The sequence below is a fragment of the Enoplosus armatus genome, chromosome 12, assembly GCF_043641665.1.
Source record: "Enoplosus armatus isolate fEnoArm2 chromosome 12, fEnoArm2.hap1, whole genome shotgun sequence".
Taxonomy (NCBI): Eukaryota; Metazoa; Chordata; class Actinopteri; order Centrarchiformes; family Enoplosidae; genus Enoplosus; species Enoplosus armatus.
The window spans coordinates 11,966,068-11,985,043 of record NC_092191.1 but is presented as its reverse complement, the minus strand read 5'-3'; the positions used below and the strand labels follow the sequence as shown (position 1 = coordinate 11,985,043).

General features: G+C 38.5%; 3 protein-coding genes across 6 annotated transcripts; 2 read left to right on the top strand and 1 right to left on the bottom strand.

Annotated features, from left to right (window-relative positions):
• The first annotated feature begins 1,358 nt into the window (after positions 1-1,358).
• On the top strand, positions 1,359-8,919 carry eif4e1c (eukaryotic translation initiation factor 4E family member 1c). Of its 4 annotated transcripts, none has more exons than XM_070915681.1 (7): positions 1,359-1,376; positions 2,437-2,522; positions 6,191-6,286; positions 6,954-7,017; positions 7,239-7,352; positions 7,480-7,619; positions 7,777-8,919. In XM_070915681.1, the coding sequence occupies exons 1-7, from the start codon at positions 1,359-1,361 to the stop codon at positions 7,889-7,891; spliced, it is 633 nt and encodes a 210-aa protein (XP_070771782.1). In that variant the 3' UTR covers positions 7,892-8,919. The 4 variants fall into 4 exon arrangements, with proteins under 4 accessions (XP_070771782.1, XP_070771780.1, XP_070771783.1 ...); XM_070915679.1 differs by having other exon boundaries at positions 1,359-1,377; positions 2,417-2,522; XM_070915682.1 differs by having other exon boundaries at positions 1,359-1,386; positions 2,432-2,522.
• A 973-nt stretch (positions 8,920-9,892) lies between these two features.
• On the bottom strand, positions 9,893-14,157 carry LOC139294271 (transmembrane protein 150A). The gene is made up of 8 exons (XM_070916124.1): positions 14,115-14,157; positions 13,880-13,946; positions 12,710-12,757; positions 12,565-12,627; positions 12,400-12,467; positions 12,188-12,318; positions 11,533-11,710; positions 9,893-10,621 (listed from the first exon to the last, which is right to left on the bottom strand). The coding sequence occupies exons 2-8, from the start codon at positions 13,942-13,944 to the stop codon at positions 10,428-10,430; spliced, it is 747 nt and encodes a 248-aa protein (XP_070772225.1). The 5' UTR covers positions 13,945-13,946; positions 14,115-14,157; the 3' UTR covers positions 9,893-10,427.
• Positions 14,158-15,146: 989 nt separating this feature from the next.
• Positions 15,147-18,965, top strand: LOC139294142 (NFU1 iron-sulfur cluster scaffold homolog, mitochondrial). Its single transcript, XM_070915951.1, has 8 exons — positions 15,147-15,256; positions 15,795-15,895; positions 16,042-16,177; positions 16,879-16,945; positions 17,044-17,155; positions 17,248-17,311; positions 17,558-17,732; positions 18,081-18,965. Exons 1-8 carry the CDS (start codon positions 15,147-15,149, stop codon positions 18,147-18,149), a joined length of 834 nt encoding a protein of 277 aa, XP_070772052.1. The 3' UTR covers positions 18,150-18,965.
• The last annotated feature ends 11 nt before the right edge of the window (positions 18,966-18,976 follow it).

Below are 18,976 nucleotides of genomic sequence, written 5' to 3'. Positions count from 1 at the left end.
AAGTAACTGGTCACTGGAGTTATCAAATACTAAAGCACAGTACTTGAGTAAATGCACTTAATTACTTTCCACTACTGAGTGAATGTAACTGACAATGGAAACATTGAATTTTATAATGACATTGACAAAGAAGTGAGTGTAAAATGTCTGTCAACAACCTGTCAGCAATGGAACAAAATGATTATTCATAACTGTCTGAAATCTCAATTTACGGCTCATCATAAAGTAAACTAAAGGGAAGTATGTCTTAGTGAAGGAGGGAGTGACACAGTGGTTGCCTTCACACACTGGGCAGTGTAGGCCTTGAACACTGAAATTTGATCATTCAAATTGGATTTAGCAACTCTTGGAGTGATGACGTTGAAGTTATTACACCATGGACTCAATCTGTGAAGAATTAGAAATATGTAACCTTACACTTTACAGTACATTTGTTCAAAGACTAGGGAAACAAAAAAGTCTTAGTGAGGTTTTAGGAAATTAGGAATCAGATGTCAAGAGTCACAGAAAACATGATTTTCAAAGTTTCAGCTGTTAGAGGCGCTGAGCACATTGGTACATCCTCGACCCCTTTAAAACTGCCATCATTGTGCTCAAACACCTGATACTGAAATATTTGTGACCTTAAGCGTGTCAACAGAATAAACAAGGACACTGTGTCAAAGTCGAGTTCGACTAATTGCATCCTCAATGGTCCTCAAGAGTGTAAGACATCAGAGGCAAACATCCTGAGGGCACAGCTGTCAAAATAAAACCTGGCAGCAGCGGTGGCTGGATTTGTCTCCATTTCGTGGGACTGAACTGCCAGCAAAAATGAAGGAGAAACATGACAACATCAGAATGTGGGACAGCAGATTAGATGTAAATGTAGTCGTTCTTTAAGGTCCACGTGAGATGTAGAGCAGCCAGGTTAAATGTACTTAAATGTACTACTATGTAGTGGTCATTGAATGACCAGTGGTGGAAAAATTAGACCCTTTACTTAAGTAAAAGTAAAATTACATAGTTACACACTTCACATTATAAAGCTCACACATCCTCATGTTTGCATCTTTGGCCTCTTTTTTGAAGTAAAGTACGGATGGTGGATTTGTAAGGGCCCAGAACAATACTACCAGACAAGAAACAGGAATTCCATGTCATTACTTATGTTGTACACAGGCCCCTATGTCAGAAGACACAGCACTATGTAGCAAATTGAATATAAAAAATATCGAGCTTCATGTGTGTCCTTTCACTAAGCAACCCTCCTTGATTTCGACCCACCTCGAATTGGACTTGGGCGGCTTCCGTAGGTGTGTGAGGGGTTGGAGTGTGACGCAGAAGCGCTGAACTGGCAGAACATTTCTACTGTCAAGATGGCGACATCGGAGCCGGTAAGAGAGGGACAAGAGATAGCTGAAAAATTCGACTAATGCGCGTGGAAATAGTAGCTACATCTTCACTATATCAGGCGACATTATTATATAATCTTGCTTCCTTGAAACGGCACCTACTATTTGTGACAAATGATTGTGTTTCAACCCACAGATGTGTCAGTTCGCGTGGATCACTGTTAGCGTTAGCATGCACAGCAATGTGATGGATAAGACTTTGTTGGCAGGGAGGGACTGACTGACTGGACGTCGTTCATTCAAACTCCAGTCAATGATTTGTTTTAATCCACAAAGATATTAAAGTCAATATCATTTGGTGGTTTTTAATCAACAAACAGTATCTTTAAATGCTCATTCTATGATATAATTATTAAATTTATGACAATCTGGACACGTGTGTATCTAGCTTGTAGCTAGCCTAGCACGTCTGCTAAAACTAATGCTAGCGACGTTAACTCCCCTAACTGTAACGTTAGCTTATATTTTACATATCGATTTTTTTCGAATCTAAAGCTAGTTGTTTTCTGTGAGCTGTTACGTATAGTAGTTGAAAACGTTGACGTCGTAGAGCTGGACACTACTGTCAGATATTTAAGTTAATCGCCTACTTTTAAAATGAAAACCTATCGTTACGTTTAATTTGTGTGAAAGTGAATGTATTGACTTGCATACTATATTTAATAGTGTGTGTGATTGCTATGGTCCCTGAAATCAATAACTGTAATGTGGACATGCTGACCTATCAGGTAGATGAATTAGCTAATAGTTGATTTTATTCAGCTTGACAAGTAATAGAGGTTTAGGAAACTGTCACTTACTTGTATTGGTGACTTTAGGTCAGGAGAAGACAATGACATAACTGTAACCTCAGCGCCACATCTAGCCTGGTGAAAAATTAATACATAACCCAACTCATAGCTTTGCATAAAGCCTGTGCAAACTTCTTTAATGATGGCAATCATTGGACATACAGAAATGAGACAGACATAGATATCTTGAATGAACGTCTTTTGTATTCAGAGAATGTATATGATGTGTTTGTGTGTGTGTCTCTCCTCAGAAAGCACCTGAAACTGAAGAACAACAAACTGACAGCCAAGTCGTTGCGAACCCTGAGCAGTATATCAAGCACCCCTTGCAAAACAGGTGAGAATAAAACAGCTGCTGTGTTTGACAGGATACTGCAACCGAAAGGTGCTTGTGCTTACACTGACTGCAGTATTCTTACATTAGTGGGGATTCAGTTAACACCAATTACAATACTGAGATTAGCAAAAACTGCTTCAAAACTTTAACATTATTGAAGAAGATTTTATGGCATTTAGCAAGAAAAACTGTAATCCATCACTTTGATAACTTAGGCGCTACTGCTGCTAAAAAGACCTTTTAAATGTGTTTTTTGCTAAATTGAGCTCAAGATAGACACAAGAATATATCACAGTCGCAACATGACGGACATAATGGGACTGAGGATAATTACTAGAAGGAAACAAATGATGTAACACAACATGGAGGAGGGCTCTCCAGTTTAAAACAGGTTAGCTCTGTAGCAAGTCAAAGGCAGTAAAACTGAATTGTTCAAGTAAAACTTTAAAGTACTGTCCCCCAATAGTTTATTTGTTGTAGTCCATCTTAACATATTTATTTCACCTTTGGCAAATTAAAAAGAGGCTGCATACCCCCTATTTTGCACTTAAGTGCACATTTCATCTTCCTCTTGTTTGGGGGAAGGTCTTCACTTTGGCTCTTTTGCCTCACATGCAAAGGTCATTTACTTATTTTGCAACCCTTGAATGTTTGTCACTACCATGGAAGTTTAACTTTAAGTGCTTAGACCTCTTACTCCTTACATTGTTTGGGTGGGGAAGTACTGCTGGTTGTGATACTCCCCAAGTATAAAACATAGTCAAATTGCTTCTCTATAGTGACTCTGAGGATGTGTGTCTACTGAAAAATGCCTCGTAAACCTGTGATTTGTATTAATGTGTTTATCATTATAGTGAAATGAGCACCATATCAAGCCTAAATAAGATAAGATAATCCTTTATTAATCCCTCAGCGGGGAAATTTGCATTGTTACAGCAGCATACTGGATAGTGCAATAGCAAGAGAATAGTCAAATTAGTCAATAGTTTTGTGACATCTGGTGGATATTTGCATTTTGAAGAGTCTCATTGTAAATAATTTACAGGTAAATGGTATCATGTAAATGGAGGCTGCTTTTAGGTTTAAACCAGAAGCACAGAATGAAGAATTCTGCTTCCTACTCTGCATGTTAGTGTTGCAATTGTTGTTGACTATTGTCCTTTTAGAAATGTTATCATAGTTCTGTGGTGTTGACAACCTATTCAGGAGCATTGTACAGTCGGTTTAGGAAATGCTGAATAGTTCTCTCAGTAAGTCACTTCTAGGCCATTCTGCTTGTTCAGCCCAGCCTCAGAGGTGAAGGTTGTCCACGTCTGCTGCTCTAGCCTGGCTCACGCTATTCTACCTTTCTGGTTTTAGGTGCTCAGATTTGATTTAAACATACTGTGGTCGGGTTATTGTATTGTGATGCCTCCCCTGTAACACACTTAAAGATGGACGTCTCAGTAAGCAAGTCCTGGCTTGTTTAATTGTTGAAGTTTTGTAAGTTGCCATTTTATTAGGTACACTTAGCTAGAACTAATGCAGTCTAATACAACAGACTGGTGTTTCTATTATTTTGTCTTCCCCATTTGTATGAATGAGGGTAGACTAAATAACAAACATCTCTCTGTGGTGCTGTTGAATGGTATCTCTGTATTATACAAAATACATCCTCCTAACTGACCATGAAGTTGAGTCAGCACTTCTCTAAAACAGGTTCAACACAAACTGAACATTATAACCTTCATGAAGGTCAGGATTTATTGCAGGACTGTTGTATTAGACTGCATTAGTTTTAGCTAGGTGTACCTAATGAACTCACAGCTGAGTGTATGTTGGAACATTTGCTGTGTCACTGTTGCTGTCTCAAACCTACTCTGCAGGAGAAAAACTCACTGAGTTAGTTAAACAACTCTGGCGATCGTTTGGCATAAAGATTATAAAACCTTTTTCTTACCTCAAAGCAAGAATAAAATTTAGCATTACAAAGAGAAAAAAAGCAGCTCTGTGATCTCTCTCTTTAGTCAGTTGTCTGGACAAAAAGAGTGACTTACCATACTGGTCATTTTAATAATATGTAATCAACTTGCAGTGACTTGAAACTGGCTTGACATTGACAATGCAACAGTATTAATATCATATCTGCTTTTATTTTTGTCAAGAGTTTGGTTATCACTCATCTACAGATGGATATGAACAGGCTGCACATCTCTATTACCAACAAGCTGTAACATAAGTAGGCATGATGATCACTTTCAAGTTTCAAGTCATGCAATGTGATTTTCACATGGTACTGAAATATAGGGAAACCAACAGCTGCCGGAAGATAGGAAAAACACCTGCAGTATGCTGTGGAAAATGCTCTGCATTAATATACAGTCTACTAAAAGGACTAAAAATTAAAAACCCCAATATTCTTAATGCTCGTGCTCCCATGATTTTATTTCCAGACATGGCTACTCCATTATGTAGAGACATTCATATAAAATGTCTGTAAAAATTTGACATTTAGAAGAGAATACCAAGATCCTCTGATGTTTGCCAAATAATTTCTGTTATTAAGAGTAGGTGGCTGACCGTTTTTTAGGCCAGTACTAATATCAATATTTAGGAGCTTAAAATGCAATAAGTTAAAATCTGCCAATATATCAGCAAAATAACAATAATTTATTTAGATCAAAACACCGTAATTTAGTTCGTGTGTCATGTTTTTAGATAAGACATGGTCCTCATACCGTTCCTCATTCATTAAATGCTGCTCAGCCTGCATTACAAATATACAGTGACTGCCTCTTTGAGCTACTCTGTTGATCCTTGTTTAGTGTCTCCATTTGTGTTGCCTTTATTTCAAAACAGGAGCAGTTAGCCAAGACAGCTACACCTGTGTTTGGCAATACATCCACCATCCATGACTGAGGAAACGGGTTAACTAGATTAGGCCTTTAAGCCTTTTTTTTTGTAATTGGTCCGCGTCATATTAGTCTTAGGACATATGACAAGCAGGGACAACGATACATTCATCATTGACTTGACCTACTGTTTGCCCTGTGAACGAACAGTGTCCTCGGCTGGGTTCATCACCAGAGGAGTCACGTCTGTGCACTGTCTCGTCTCCACCGCGGTTGTGTAATAATGTGTGTCAGTGGGGTTTCAACACGGCACACGTACAGTTTCATCCTCTGATTTGGCTTTGTTCAGTGTGTTAACATCTGTGTTTATGGCGCATGGGTGGTGGTGGGGTGGGGGGCATAGGGTTCAGCTGATGTCCTCTCATTGCCCTCCTCCATCCCCTGCTAGCCCCACCCCTCCAGGGAATAGATGAAAGAATAACAGCACCCGACAGAAACAAAGGCTGCATCTGTAGTGCTGATGATGGCCGGCTCTCTCTGTTCTTTTGCATTGATATGCATGCTTTTGTAACTAGCTGTTGTGCTCTGATGTGAAATAGCGTGCGTATCTGTGTTATTAGGAATCTGGCTTGAGGTTATGTTGTTTTTCATACAATAGCACTTACAGTAAATGCCTCTTTAGACATTTTGTTATTCTACTGAGACTCATCAGAAACATTCCTGAGTTGTTTTGCTGTTCAGTGAAATACAGAAGTGATTGTAATTCTTTGTCATTGTAGTAATTTTTCCACAGTCCTATGTAAACTGAGTGTTTTGATTCTTGTCTTTTCCTCTCAGATGGGCCCTGTGGTATTTCAAAAACGACAAGAGCAAAAGCTGGACGGAGAACCTGCGTCTCATTTCCAAGTTTGACACAGTGGAAGACTTTTGGGCGTAAGTTTTCTCTAAGTCTGTAATGTAATTATGATTTTGTCACTATATAGAGGTATAAGTGGAGCGTTTCAGAAGAATGGCATTTTAAAAAATGATTTTGTCTTTGACACACTGATAAACATGGAGACAAAGCAATTCTTGTTATGTAGATAAATTATCCTGTCATGTCTAATGGTGATGGAGGCACAGATGCTGAAATTGAAGGGATGATCAACGATTTTTTTTCCTACGCTGAGCACCGTTAATCAGCACGAGTGATGACTGAATTTTAAATCCTTAATTACAAACCAGTTTGCCGTCTCTTTTCCATGGATCTGACACTCCGTTATGGATTGTTTGAATAAAGGAGACATTGCTATTATTGTGTGCAAATAAATGAGTGGTCTGCATGTCCTTCGCTGGCACACATCTTTTACATAGCTTGCTAATAGGCTGTGTAATATCTTTAGGCTCACCTTTAGCATCGGGGTAAAACCCATAATATCCCCGAAGACTATGTCGTCCATGCTGGCGGGCTGTGACGTAACTCCCCCCACCCACTCCTACTTCCGCGGCCCCCTGGCGATCGGGTCGTCTATCCGCAATCTCGAGTAACCACGATTAGACGATGTGATGATAGAAACAATCGCCCAACCCTTATTTCAATATTATTCTGTCTTTCTTACAGATTATACAACCACATACAGCAACCAAGCAAACTTGGCTTTGGCTGTGATTATTGTTTATTTAAGGTAAGGCCTTTTTTAATCAACTCTGTTTTATTAACAAAATACAGTTGTTTCCCTTGTCAACCATTGGACTGTTTGCAGCATGTAATGTTAGACTCATTTGAGCAGCAGAGTTAAACGTCTGAGTGCAAATTCATTGTAGTGCTACATTTTTAAGAAGCCATTATGTCACATGTTTGTTTTTTAATGAAGTATTTAATAGCTTTTTCCACTTTGTGCACCAGGATGGGATCAAGCCGATGTGGGAGGACGACAGGAACAAGCTGGGGGGTCGATGGCTGATGACCCTCAATAAACAACAGAGACACAATGACCTTGACCGCTACTGGATGGAGACGGTAAGACAACTTCTTTTTTTATGGTGCAGTTCTCATGGATGAACTTTTATCTTCTCAATGGTTGTGATTCATGATAAAAATGAACAACATGATTCATATAGTGCGTCATGTTTTGTGTATTTTGTAGCTTTTGTGTTTAGTCGGTGAGTCGTTTGACGAGGCCAGTGAAGATGTGTGTGGAGCTGTGGTCAACGTCAGACCTAAAGGTGACAAAATAGCCATCTGGACGAGCAACTGCCAAAACAGGGACGCCATCATGACGATAGGGTAAGTTTAAAAAAAAAAAAAAAAAAAAAAAAAAAAGTCACCTTGTCGAGAGGAAATAATGCAAATGATGGAAAGATGAATAGACTTAACTGTAGCTGACCACTAGATGGTGACACGTTTGTCTTCACACAGCATTCAACTTCTTGTCTTTCCACAGGCAAAATTATAAAGAGCGTCTGAACCTCCCCATCAAAGCCATGATCGGCTACCAGTCACATGACGACACATCCAGCAAGAGTGGATCCACCACCAAGAACATGTACTCAGTTTGAAATCCCCCTCCTCCCTCCCCATTTCAACTTGCTGTAGATTTAAACAATTACCAAACTGCATCATCACAATAATAATTTTTGAGTTGTCAACTACTGTAGTGTCTTTTCCTTTTATTGAAAAGAGATTTGTTCATAGTGTGTACACTTGGAGCTTCCCCCAATATGAGAAACTAGTGGGGCGATAGTTATAAATAGGGAGGAGGCCAGAACACAAATGATTTGCTGTTAGAGTTGAAGAGTTCGGTGATTACTACCAGTGACCTCCCCTAGCTTAGCTAAGAACAAGCTTTTTTCAGTACTTAATGGCTTGGAGTTGCAAAAAAAAGTATACATTTCTTAACTATACAGCCTTGTGTTTTTCTCACTCCTTACAAAAAGTGTTTCTCAGCTCACAGGAAAAGATGGTAGGCAACTTATCCTTTCACATAACAAATTTTAAGGGCAATTTTAACTTGATTTATCCAGAAGTGTTAAGCATGAGTTGGGCTGTCAGACGCACCAGCTTGAAGAATCTACAGTATCTTTAAAGTTGTGTAAAAGCCGTGGTCACACTCCCAAGTGTAGGGTTTGGATTTGAGGCCACTTGTTGTTTCAGCCATGCTGGAATTGTGGAATATTGCTTGTAGTACTTTTTGAACTTTTTTCTTCCCCTTACATTTATTTATAATGTATGCATTGCAGTTGGACTACATAGTTTCAAGACAACCATGAAATTCGTGTTTTTTCAAATTGTTTTTTCTCTTTTTTGTTATTAAGGTCAATAATGTGGACTACTACATATAGATGACATTTTTTACAGTGTACCATACAGTAAAGATGCTGACAGAATTAGGTGTGCTTTTCACTGTTTTCTTCCTAACAAAAACTGTAGATAATGTCGCACTCCTCTCTTGGTTGATGCAAAGGAAAGATGAAATTCATTGTGAAATGATTTTGCTCATAATGTATCTTTATTATCTGTAATTCCAGGATGTATATTACCTTCTTTCAAGTAAAGGTTAAGTGCTTTGCATTAAAACCAGAATCATGTTGCCTGTTTTTGTGGAAATGTATGATTTCACACTGTCTGCAGTATAGCATTGAATCATGGAAAAATAAGACTCAGTAATAAGTAAGTACCTGCAGTAATAGATTTTAAAGAAAGACAACATTGACATATGTATGAAACTCAGATTCAGGTGATAATTCTCTGTAGGTGCCCCTTTCATACACTGATTATCAAATGACTATTGATAATAGCTGCTTTACATCCCCTAGAGGCCACTAAAAGACATAAATATTGAATAAACAACAATAAAACTACCGTCCTCATCTAAACATATGACGCGAGTCACAAAACATACTGTTGAGGAAGGCCCTGTTGCAAAACTGGATTTGTAGTTATGAGTAGTTAACAAACGTCAATGGAATTTAGATTTTTCCTTCTGGAGCAAAACCTTGAAGATCCGGTTTCACATCAGCTGTCTATTGGCGTAATGTGACATCACCTTTTCCAACAAGCCCTGCCCACCTCAAACCACCAGCACAGAAAAAATAAGTTAGATAACCAAACCTGTACTAACTTTGACCCAAAATACTGTGTTCATGTAGAACCGCCTTGCTCGAGAAACTGAGGAAAAATACATTTTCACAGGCCTTTAAGTTGCTGGGAAAAAAAGTACGTTCAGAAATCATCATTCAAGTTTGTCCTCTGATTCACATATACACAAATTGGCTTCATCAAACAAACCACACCTTAAAAGTTTGTAATGGAAAGGACAACACCCACTGTGCTGTACAACGCCAACACTGCACTTCTGGATCAGTAACTCGGTAAATGAATTGTCTAAAAACTAGATTCCCTCAATGTCACTCCGCGTTAACCATCCAGTCAAACAGGATCTTGTGACATGACAGGGACTTAAAGCATCTTAATGGGTGTCTTGCAACATCCTCCACCCCTCTGAAAGAGCTTCAATGTCAATCTGTGTTATCAGCAGAATAACAGGACGTCTCAATGTGTACAGTAGTCAGGATTTTATTAAAGTGCCAAAGCTATATGTAAGAGCTCAGATCGATTAAAGAACCTTAATATCAGGCTAACATCAGTGAAATTTTCTTATTAGTGTACCTGATGAGCAATTCTTAGGTCATTTTTGATTTTGTTAATATCCCATAAAAAGTAATTGCACAAAAAAAAACTGGACACCTCAGGTTAATTGTTCTGTTGGCATCAACATGCCTTGCACAAAAGTATAATACGACTTGATATGTTTTGTTCATTTGCTCTACAAGCTAGTTTTCTTCAATAAATAAGGAATGTTTTACCTGACAAACAGAAATGTCCAGTAAAGAAAATCACACAATTTTAGGCAACAGCATCAAGAGGGTGGAATAAAAGTGGTCATAATCCATAAATGGATGTAAATCCATTCCAGCAAAGTACTAAAAAATATCATTTGTCCTTCAGCCACGGTCCAGCCACTGTCTTTACAGATGTCTCACTCAGTCCATCCTCACTGCTCATGTCCTTCTGCTGGACCCTGGCGGCCTCATATCAGGACATCCTTATCATCAAAGGCTTTTCTTCGTCTCTTTGGCTCAACAGATTTGAAAGCATGAAGGACGAGAAGAAGTAAAACTCCACGGCGTAGCTGAGCTCAAACAGCTCCAGGTTGATACTGAGCATCCACTCAAATATAGCAGCCACGTGAATGTAGTAGTACTCCTGCTTGGGAAAGAAAACAGTGTCTGAAGGGTCTCAAGTTAAGGATGTGTGGAACCGTTAGTGGCAGTCAGATGTTTCACTGATCACATTTCATTGCAAATTGCTCCTGAACCGATTGGAGATCACATCAAGACCATTGAGGATGCTGGTGTACAGCCTAAACAGTCCATGACAATAAGACAGACAATGGAAATTTATCAAAGCACAAAATACAATTTTAGCCTATTTCTAGAGGTGTTAAGTCAAATACAACTTGCTTTATGCTTCTCCAGTTCGAAGAAGCCTTTTGGATGCAAGTCTTCAGGAATCTAATGAGAATCTGGCCGCCTTTGACTCAGCACTTCTAGATATATCATGACCTGGATGACTGAGAATCTTCACAGATTTTTACTTTACTTACTTTACTTTCACTTTTAGCTCAATGCAGTGAGTTTTCTGTTCTACACAGAGTTTTTCTTAAAAGTTGTTCATTAAATTCAGCAAAAATGCATATTCTTTATCAATAGTGTGCACTCATTTGTGAGAGTGGGAAATGTGCAGCCTAGTGTTACGGGAAAACACTGGTTAAAGATTGATGTAGCTAAAAATGCCATAAATGTGTATCTAATTCTGTCATGTGGACTGTTATGGCCAGTCCCACTTTGTAAACAGAGCAGCAGACCGGATGCAGATATGGCACAAAGAGACTGTAGCGCTGTGGAGCAGCTGGTAACTCAGGCGTCACTGCTGAAGTTAATTGCTGAAATGTTCCGATTCAAGCCACAATAAATAAACCCTTGCAAGGTAACTATCATCCAGCCTGCTTTACCAGCCTCAACTCACCACACACCGATCATCATAACTTATGCAAAAATGCCCTCAAATGAGATGTTTTGTGGAATATTTACCACACAAAAAGACAGTTACTTTAGCTCCAGGATTTATGAAAGGATACAGCAGATGGTGAAGATGATTTGAGCAACAGTGGAGACGATGCGAAACGGGCAGAGAACCCTCTCGTATCCTGTCAGCAAACACTTCCCGGTCAGCACAGTGAGCAGGAGAGTGTAGAAGCAGATGCATATGAAACTGATGGCAGCTCCAAGGTAGTGAAGGAGTGTCAGGTAACCCGGCTGTGGAGGAGAGACAGTCGTTTCTGGGGTCAATCTAGATCTAGATCTGGTTTTATGGTCTAGCAATATCAGTACATAGCTTGCAGGAAACAGCTGCTTGAGTGGTATGCGTAGGACACAATGGAAAAAATATATATTATTATGCAGTGCTGATGTTGATATTGGGTCTCTAATACACAAATAGAAATGTTTTAAGAGGAAGAGGTGTAAAAGCTTTGCCTTTGCTTTTGCTCTAAATCATAAGTCATTACAGACATAAAACATAGTTACCCACCTTTGTTTGCCATTTCAGCACAGGTGCTAATCTAAGCTGTTAAGCTTTATTGTCAATGTGATATGATGAAGTCCTGACATCTTACTGTTTTGTGACATTAATTTCTCTGACAGATATATGGGCCCTCGACCTTGTGGATCTGAAGCAGCAATTTAAAGCTGCAAACGAAACTAAACATATTCAGCAGGAAGTGCAGTACTTACATTGCAGTTCCCGGCCGCGAATGACCCCATGGCTGCCACAACACCAAAGACCAGTGCAAACCTGCTCAGCATGGAATGACATGTATGTCTCTCCATAATATGGGCATGGTGGAATATGCAGAACAGCAGAACTAAAGAGGAGAACACAGCTGGTGTAACACATATCACTCATATCATGTATAATGTGACAGGCCTTTAGCAGGTAAACTCACACAGAAAGGATCCAGCGTTGATTGTGGCTGTAAAAAGGGAATTTTCTGGTGCTCTAGTTCCACTTGAGCTGGAATCACATAACATGTTTGATGAATTATGTCTCACTATTTGATTCCAGTGGAAAGGAGAAGCAAATGGTGAAATAAAGTGAGCTTTGTTGTCACCTTATAGTGGGGACAAGGCAACATCCGTTGGTATGATTCTCTCTGCAGTAGTTGTCAACCCCCCTGAAAACAAATGAAGTTCTGGAAAATCTGCCACATCCAAATGCTGATGATCACCTATCTACAATAATGAGACACAACTCACCAGTCACTGAGGGAGCACACATGATTGTTGGAGAGGGCCAGGCCATATCTGTAAATATAAAACAAAAGAAATACTGTAGTGACACCATTTTAATATTTGGGCTCTTTTAACATTTTTGATTTGATGGGAATTAACATTCAAACTACTGTATGGTAGTTTTTTATTGGTGTTGTAATACAGCATCAAAAAAGCATTATCTTGTTAAAAAAAATTTTTTTTAACTCTATGAAACCTATGGCAGCAATAAACGGCCATAATTAGAAGAGAGGAGGGCTGCCCACTGAGCTCTAATGATTTTATTCTCATACTGATTCATCAATAAACCACTAGAAATATTTCTGACATTGAGAAAAAGAACATCTGACCACAGTCTGAAGAATGAGCTCCTGCAACTGGCAAAACATACATAATTATTTATCAATATACATAATGAAACATTTATTCCACTATAAGATATTAAGTCAAACACTAAATGGAAGTGGATGGCAGCAGAATGAGGCTGCACGGGACACTGCATGGGTAGTCACTAATGACGACCAGAGCTTAGTGATTATCAACATTTTGGCATTTCTTGAAAGTCTGGTGCGCACACCTTGCGACAGACGAAACTAGCTGGATCACATATTTCAAGCCTGCTGTTGTGTAGGTATCAGGTAAGTTTCATACTTTCACAGATACACTTTTCACAGATAGCACATACATAGATCTAAAATATTATTATAAAAACATGTGAAAAGCTCATCTGTCAAAACAATAATGTGATTGCAATCTCATCACTTCCAGTTCAAGGCAAAGTGGTGCCAGTATTTCTACTTTACTCTACTTTTTAACATTAATACCCTTGAAATACAAATCTTGATAATCATGAAGTAGTTCAGAAGTGTCAGTTGTGCCTATCAGGAGTCACATATCATGAAACCTTACAAACATTTACAGCTTCATGGACAGCTTTAAACAGCTTTCAGATGTGAATAACACAGTTGAAAAGATGTATTTGCTAGCTGATATTCACAAGATCTAAAATTAATGTAAACATGGCATTTGCATGACAGCACACAGACAGAGGCAGAATTAAAGTTGAACTTGTAAAAACAAATAGTTTCTAACTAACTAATAGTTTCACCAGGCTGTAAAGACAAATGAAAAAGTGTGAATTTCTGGTAAACTTACACTGTCCATGTTCCAATGAAGGACACCAGGGAGAGGGAAATGGGGAAGATAATCCAGAGCACCATGTCTTTGTGGTGAGGAAGACAAGTAACAAATTAATACAGAGATTCCTTAAGTCCAGTTGTCTTCAAAACACTCAATGGTAGACCTCTTTAGGAGTTTGGAGATTCCTCATGTTGTCAGCCTCATACCTACATAGCAAGATTAGTACTAGAACAAAAAATAAAGTTCTAACCCAATATGATGTAAGTGTAGTTCAGGTTCTTCAAGCTGTCAAGTGCACTGTTGTAGTTAGTTATTGTCTTCCACCATCTAGGGTGCAACCCTGCCTTTATGGGAGAGTCTCTCTCTCTGCCACTCCTTTGGAGCGCCACCTTCTCCTGTCAGAACAAATGTTGGGAAACAAGGGGTTGGCCTTCTTAATGCTGTCACATTGTTGGTTTTATTCTAAGCAGACTCTCCTTCACAGTCCATCTCAAACTAGCCACCGTAGAGTTTGTTATACATTACCAGGTGACTGTCTGAATTATGAACTCTTCCAACAGATGTGTGTGTATGTGTGTAAAGACATTGATTTTTGAGAGTCCTACGGATAAATATCAGAGTGGAGAACAAAACAGTGTTTCTGTATAACTGTTATGGAAGTAATGCTTTGAATGTTTTAAGTGACATGCTTGGTTTATCCTGTCATTCAGTGGTGGAAAGTCTACTCCACTACATTTATTCAACAGCTATAATTACTAGTTACTTTGCAGATAAAGTTTATACACATGTACAATATGATGCAGTAAAATTTCAAATGCAGGACTTTTACTTGTAATTGAGTATCTTTAAACAGTACTACTACTTGAGTAGGTTACCTCTACCACTTAAGTAAACAAGGGTGTAACACAAAATTCTGACCCCTGTACAGAGGCATTCTCTATGAGCTTCCACTACTGCTGTCCTGTCTCCAGTGTTGGTATTATGAGAAAAACAACCAGGGGACATAGTCTCATGCACATACATTTTCTATATAAGTATAAATATATTAGTTAAGAGAATACAATTAAGAAAAGCTATTGTTTAGTATCCTTAAAGCACTCTATGATACCACTAACTGTCAATGACTACCTTTAATTAACTATCTTAATGTTATTACTGATCATTTCTGTTTAGTATCTTTTTTATTATTCTAATAAATTACTTTCATTGTCTCATTGAGGAAATACACTACAGAAAGGACACTATCAGAAACAGATATCTAATCAAACCTCTGTTCAGGACTATGTGCCGTCTACCACATGAGGTCCTCATTTCCAAAACAAACAAAATGGCGGCGCACATGAGATGGGGTCTTCGCCAGTTGTTACGGGCAAGAAATACAGCTCACTTTAGGTTTGAACCTCTACAGCTATGACATATCGTTTTGTACATGTACTGCTGATAGGACAAGTTGTAATGCTTGTGTAAAGCATAAACTTGCTATTCCGACGTGTGGTTGAGATTATACTATTAGCTAGCTAATTAGCGGAATAGCAAACTGCGACACTAGGCGACGGTTTGTCACTCTAATCCCATCCATCCATACATAGGTGGAGACATCGAAACAGCAAGCTAATTATTTCCAATTTATCTAATTTTATTTTTCTAATTTGTCGTCTTCGATTTCATATGTGTGTATTTTCTGATCCCAATAATGTAATTTAGCCGCTAACGTTAGCTAGCTCGGACAGTAAACTTTGTCAGTAAAATAATAAAGCCTCTGGTTAACTTTACCAGGATTGTAGATCAAACCCCTGAGGTAACAACTAGTGCAAACATTTGTGAACGCCACCTTACTATTCCTATTACTATCAATCCTGCCTCGAGAAATGAATTCATTTGCGTCCCATGTTGACTGACAGACGTGGTCTGATATGCTTTATGTTGTAAGGCTCCCAGACAAGACCAGAAGCTCATACCACTCACAATGCACGGCCCAGAGCTTCAGAAAAGTCCAGCCTCAGCCCGGGACAGGAACCACACACTTCTCAAGTGAGAAACCATTGTTTGGACATCTTAATACATTTACTCACTCTTTGTCATCTTGTTCTAACACGTCTTAATGATACTGTCATGTAGACAAGAAAAAACCCCATAAAACTTTACCAAGAAATTATTTTTTTTTAAATATCTTTCAGGAAGACACCTGTCCATCCAGACTCAAGACACTCCAAACCCCAGAAGCTTGAAGTTTCTCCCTGGTAAACCTGTCCTAGGAAGTGGGACGCTTGACTTTCCCTCTCCAAGCTCGGCTGAATGTTCATCTTTAGCCAGGTTCTGTCAAGTTAACTGTTTTACTTTGTATGGTGTTTACGTTGTACTGTTTCTAATTTTATAAAATAGACATTTTAAAGGAAACGTTCTACAGTGTTTCCCCTTGGGAGGCAGAAATCACAATTACAGTTTTGGACTCAGCACCAGGACAAGACAGATGTGTGTGTCATGTTTAGAAATCATATTGTAAACTGAGGGAAATGGCACACTTAAATATACAGGCAGACATCAAAAAAGACAATGGAAAAGGTGAACGTTTATAACTCAACTTATAGCATTTATGTCTGCTTATAAGGATCGTTTTGGCAAAGGAAGAAGGTCAAAATGTTGCTCTTTAAAAGCTGCTATTCATGGTTGCGACTTCAGTTTCTGACAGTGATGGAATTGCTTGGTAGAAAAGTACATACAGTAGATGTGAAATATTCTACCCGTGTGGTACTTCAGAGTGTCTGTGAATTAAAGCAACTGTCTGCATGAATGCATTGTGTAGATATGATGTTTTGTTTGCTGATACATTTTGTCTTGTCTCGACAAAAAACATCGTAAAAAGCAGTGCAGTCATTAGTGACACTCTTGATAAAAGCCAGCACAAAGTGGATGTTGTTATCACTAAAAGAACTGTCATGAACGCAGACTTCATGCTGTCATTGGTATGTTTTTCATTTTTGTTGAACGATAACATGATAACATGTTTCTTTCAGGGACCTGTTTGAAATTGAAGGAGTGAAAAGTGTGTTCTTTGGCCCTGACTTCATCACAGTCACTAAAGTAAGTATTAAATGTACTCTTACAGATTATCTCTGTGATTCTAATCCTATGAAATCTTTGTGGTGAGACAACATATGAGATTTTTGTTTTCCTGGCAGACAGATGAGGATGTGGAATGGACAAGCATTAAGCATAATGCATTGGAGGTCATTGCTAAGTTCTTTGAAAGTGGTGACCCGATAACAACAGGGGCAGTGTACCACGAAAGCAGTGAGTATACAACCTGCCCATATTAGCCATCTTAGAGTTATGCAGCTGCTTGACTCCATATTGTGTAATTATCTCCATTTTCTTTATTATAGGTCATTCTGAGGAAGATGATGATATTGTATCAATGATAAAGGAGCTTCTGGACACCAGAATCAGGTACAAAACTAACCTTAAGAGCAATTTAGCTAATAATTGTAGTCCTCGTCCGTTTATCACTGTCAAATATAATATTTTGAACATTATTTCTATCCTGATCAAATATTTCCTTTATGATATTTCTTTACTCAGCACCCATAATAATGACACTCGCCGTGTAAACAGTTGTGCTGAGATAACTTAATCTGTCTGTCCTTTGTGCTGCTTTGTTCTATACAAACTGATATGATCCTGTTCACTCACAAGACCCACAGTGCAGGAAGACGGAGGAGATGTCATCTTTAAGGGGTTTGAGGATGGCACGGTCAAGCTGAAGCTGGTTGGTTCCTGCACAGGGTGTCCCAGCTCCACAGTTACCCTGAAGAACGGCATTCAGAACATGATGCAGTTTTATATCCCAGAAGTAGATAATGTGGAACAGGTGATTATCAAGATCGGTTTTGTTGTAGGATTTGTTTTTGTACATGAGCAGAGACTTGTGCCGGTTTTTATTTTGAGACCCAGCTTCACTGTTTCCGGTATTGGTTTCAGGAGTTGTTGTATGGATATTTAAATCATCCCTTAAGGCTGAGCAATGAAACCAGACAGTACATATTCTGTCTGTGGGTGCAGTTTTCCATCTTGCCAAGTAGAGTTGAATAAAATGAAGAACAACGACAAGATGATCCTATTTCGATATCCATTTATTATATTATATTTACTGTACTGAGATGTCTTTACAGACTTTTATGTCACATTTTGTTTTGTCAATTGTCTTTTTTTTGCCCAGGTGGAAGATGAAGTGGATGAAATCAATGCAAAGGTTTTCTCAGAGCTGGAACGCAAGTTACAAGAATAAAAACTTCCTCGACCAACACACAACATGTATTTTGTTAGAAGAATGATCCACTGTATGATCCACTGTGTGAAAACACAGCCACACATTATTACTAATTACCCGTCTACAATCAGCCATGACAAATGTAATGAAGAGAGAAAATGATTACCTGCTATTTTGTGTGCATACTATATACTGTTAAAAGTTCACGCTGTAATGTATTGTACATGTACTTACTGTTTGCCCCCTGTACCTGTATACAGAAAACACTGTCTTTTCTAACCAGTCAAAATGCTCTGCTGTGATGGCTGTAAATGTTATGTATTTATTTCTTATAAATATTGTATATTTTGAAAGTGTTTTCATAGGATGGACATATTATGAAAGTTTTTGACATTGGTTATGGTCATGCAGAATGAAGATTTGATAGGGTATTGCAGTTGTTGCGGCCATATACCAAATGAAACATTACTGAACCGTTACCTTCTGGATAATGCATCATCTATGAATGAAGTAGAATATTATTTAGGCTACAATTAGCGATGTAGGTTTACAGTGTAACATCCTGTAAGCTGTATGCTATATTATATTATATATATCTGCTTTGTGCTCCATTCCTCAGATTTACTGTACCACATCAAACAAAGTTCACAGTTTGAAAGCAAATGTTTGTTGTTGATGCCCTTTTTTAATTAATAATTATTTTCTAGTAGTTAGTTTGGCTTGTGTGATTATGTCCTATGTGGGCAGAGAAAAAACAAGGAATGACTACTCACATACCTGAATAAAAGCAAAGGATAGTGAATTGTGATACACAGTCTTTACACTAAACAATGATTTGTATATTT

What these genes read in the sequence shown, in the direction of transcription:
- eif4e1c (XM_070915679.1), top strand. An exon ending in GTGATTATTGTTTATTTAAG is followed by an intron (nt 7,018 to 7,238) that starts GTAAGGCCTTTT and finishes TTTGTGCACCAG; the next exon opens with GATGGGATCAAGCCGATGTG. An exon ending in ACCGCTACTGGATGGAGACG is followed by an intron (nt 7,353 to 7,479) that starts GTAAGACAACTT and finishes TGTATTTTGTAG; the next exon opens with CTTTTGTGTTTAGTCGGTGA.
- LOC139294271 (XM_070916124.1), bottom strand. Translation starts at nt 13,944, where the DNA reads ATGGTGCTCTGGATTATCTTCCCCATTTCCCTCTCCCTGGTGTCCTTC. An exon ending in TGCCTTGTCCCCACTATAAG is followed by an intron (nt 12,468 to 12,564) that starts GTGACAACAAAG and finishes ATGTGATTCCAG; the next exon opens with CTCAAGTGGAACTAGAGCAC. An exon ending in CAACGCTGGATCCTTTCTGT is followed by an intron (nt 12,319 to 12,399) that starts GTGAGTTTACCT and finishes TCTCCTCTTTAG; the next exon opens with TTCTGCTGTTCTGCATATTC.
- LOC139294142 (XM_070915951.1), top strand. Translation starts at nt 15,147, where the DNA reads ATGTGCCGTCTACCACATGAGGTCCTCATTTCCAAAACAAACAAAATG. An exon ending in AGAAATACAGCTCACTTTAG is followed by an intron (nt 15,257 to 15,794) that starts GTTTGAACCTCT and finishes TTATGTTGTAAG; the next exon opens with GCTCCCAGACAAGACCAGAA. An exon ending in ACTTCATCACAGTCACTAAA is followed by an intron (nt 16,946 to 17,043) that starts GTAAGTATTAAA and finishes TTTTCCTGGCAG; the next exon opens with ACAGATGAGGATGTGGAATG.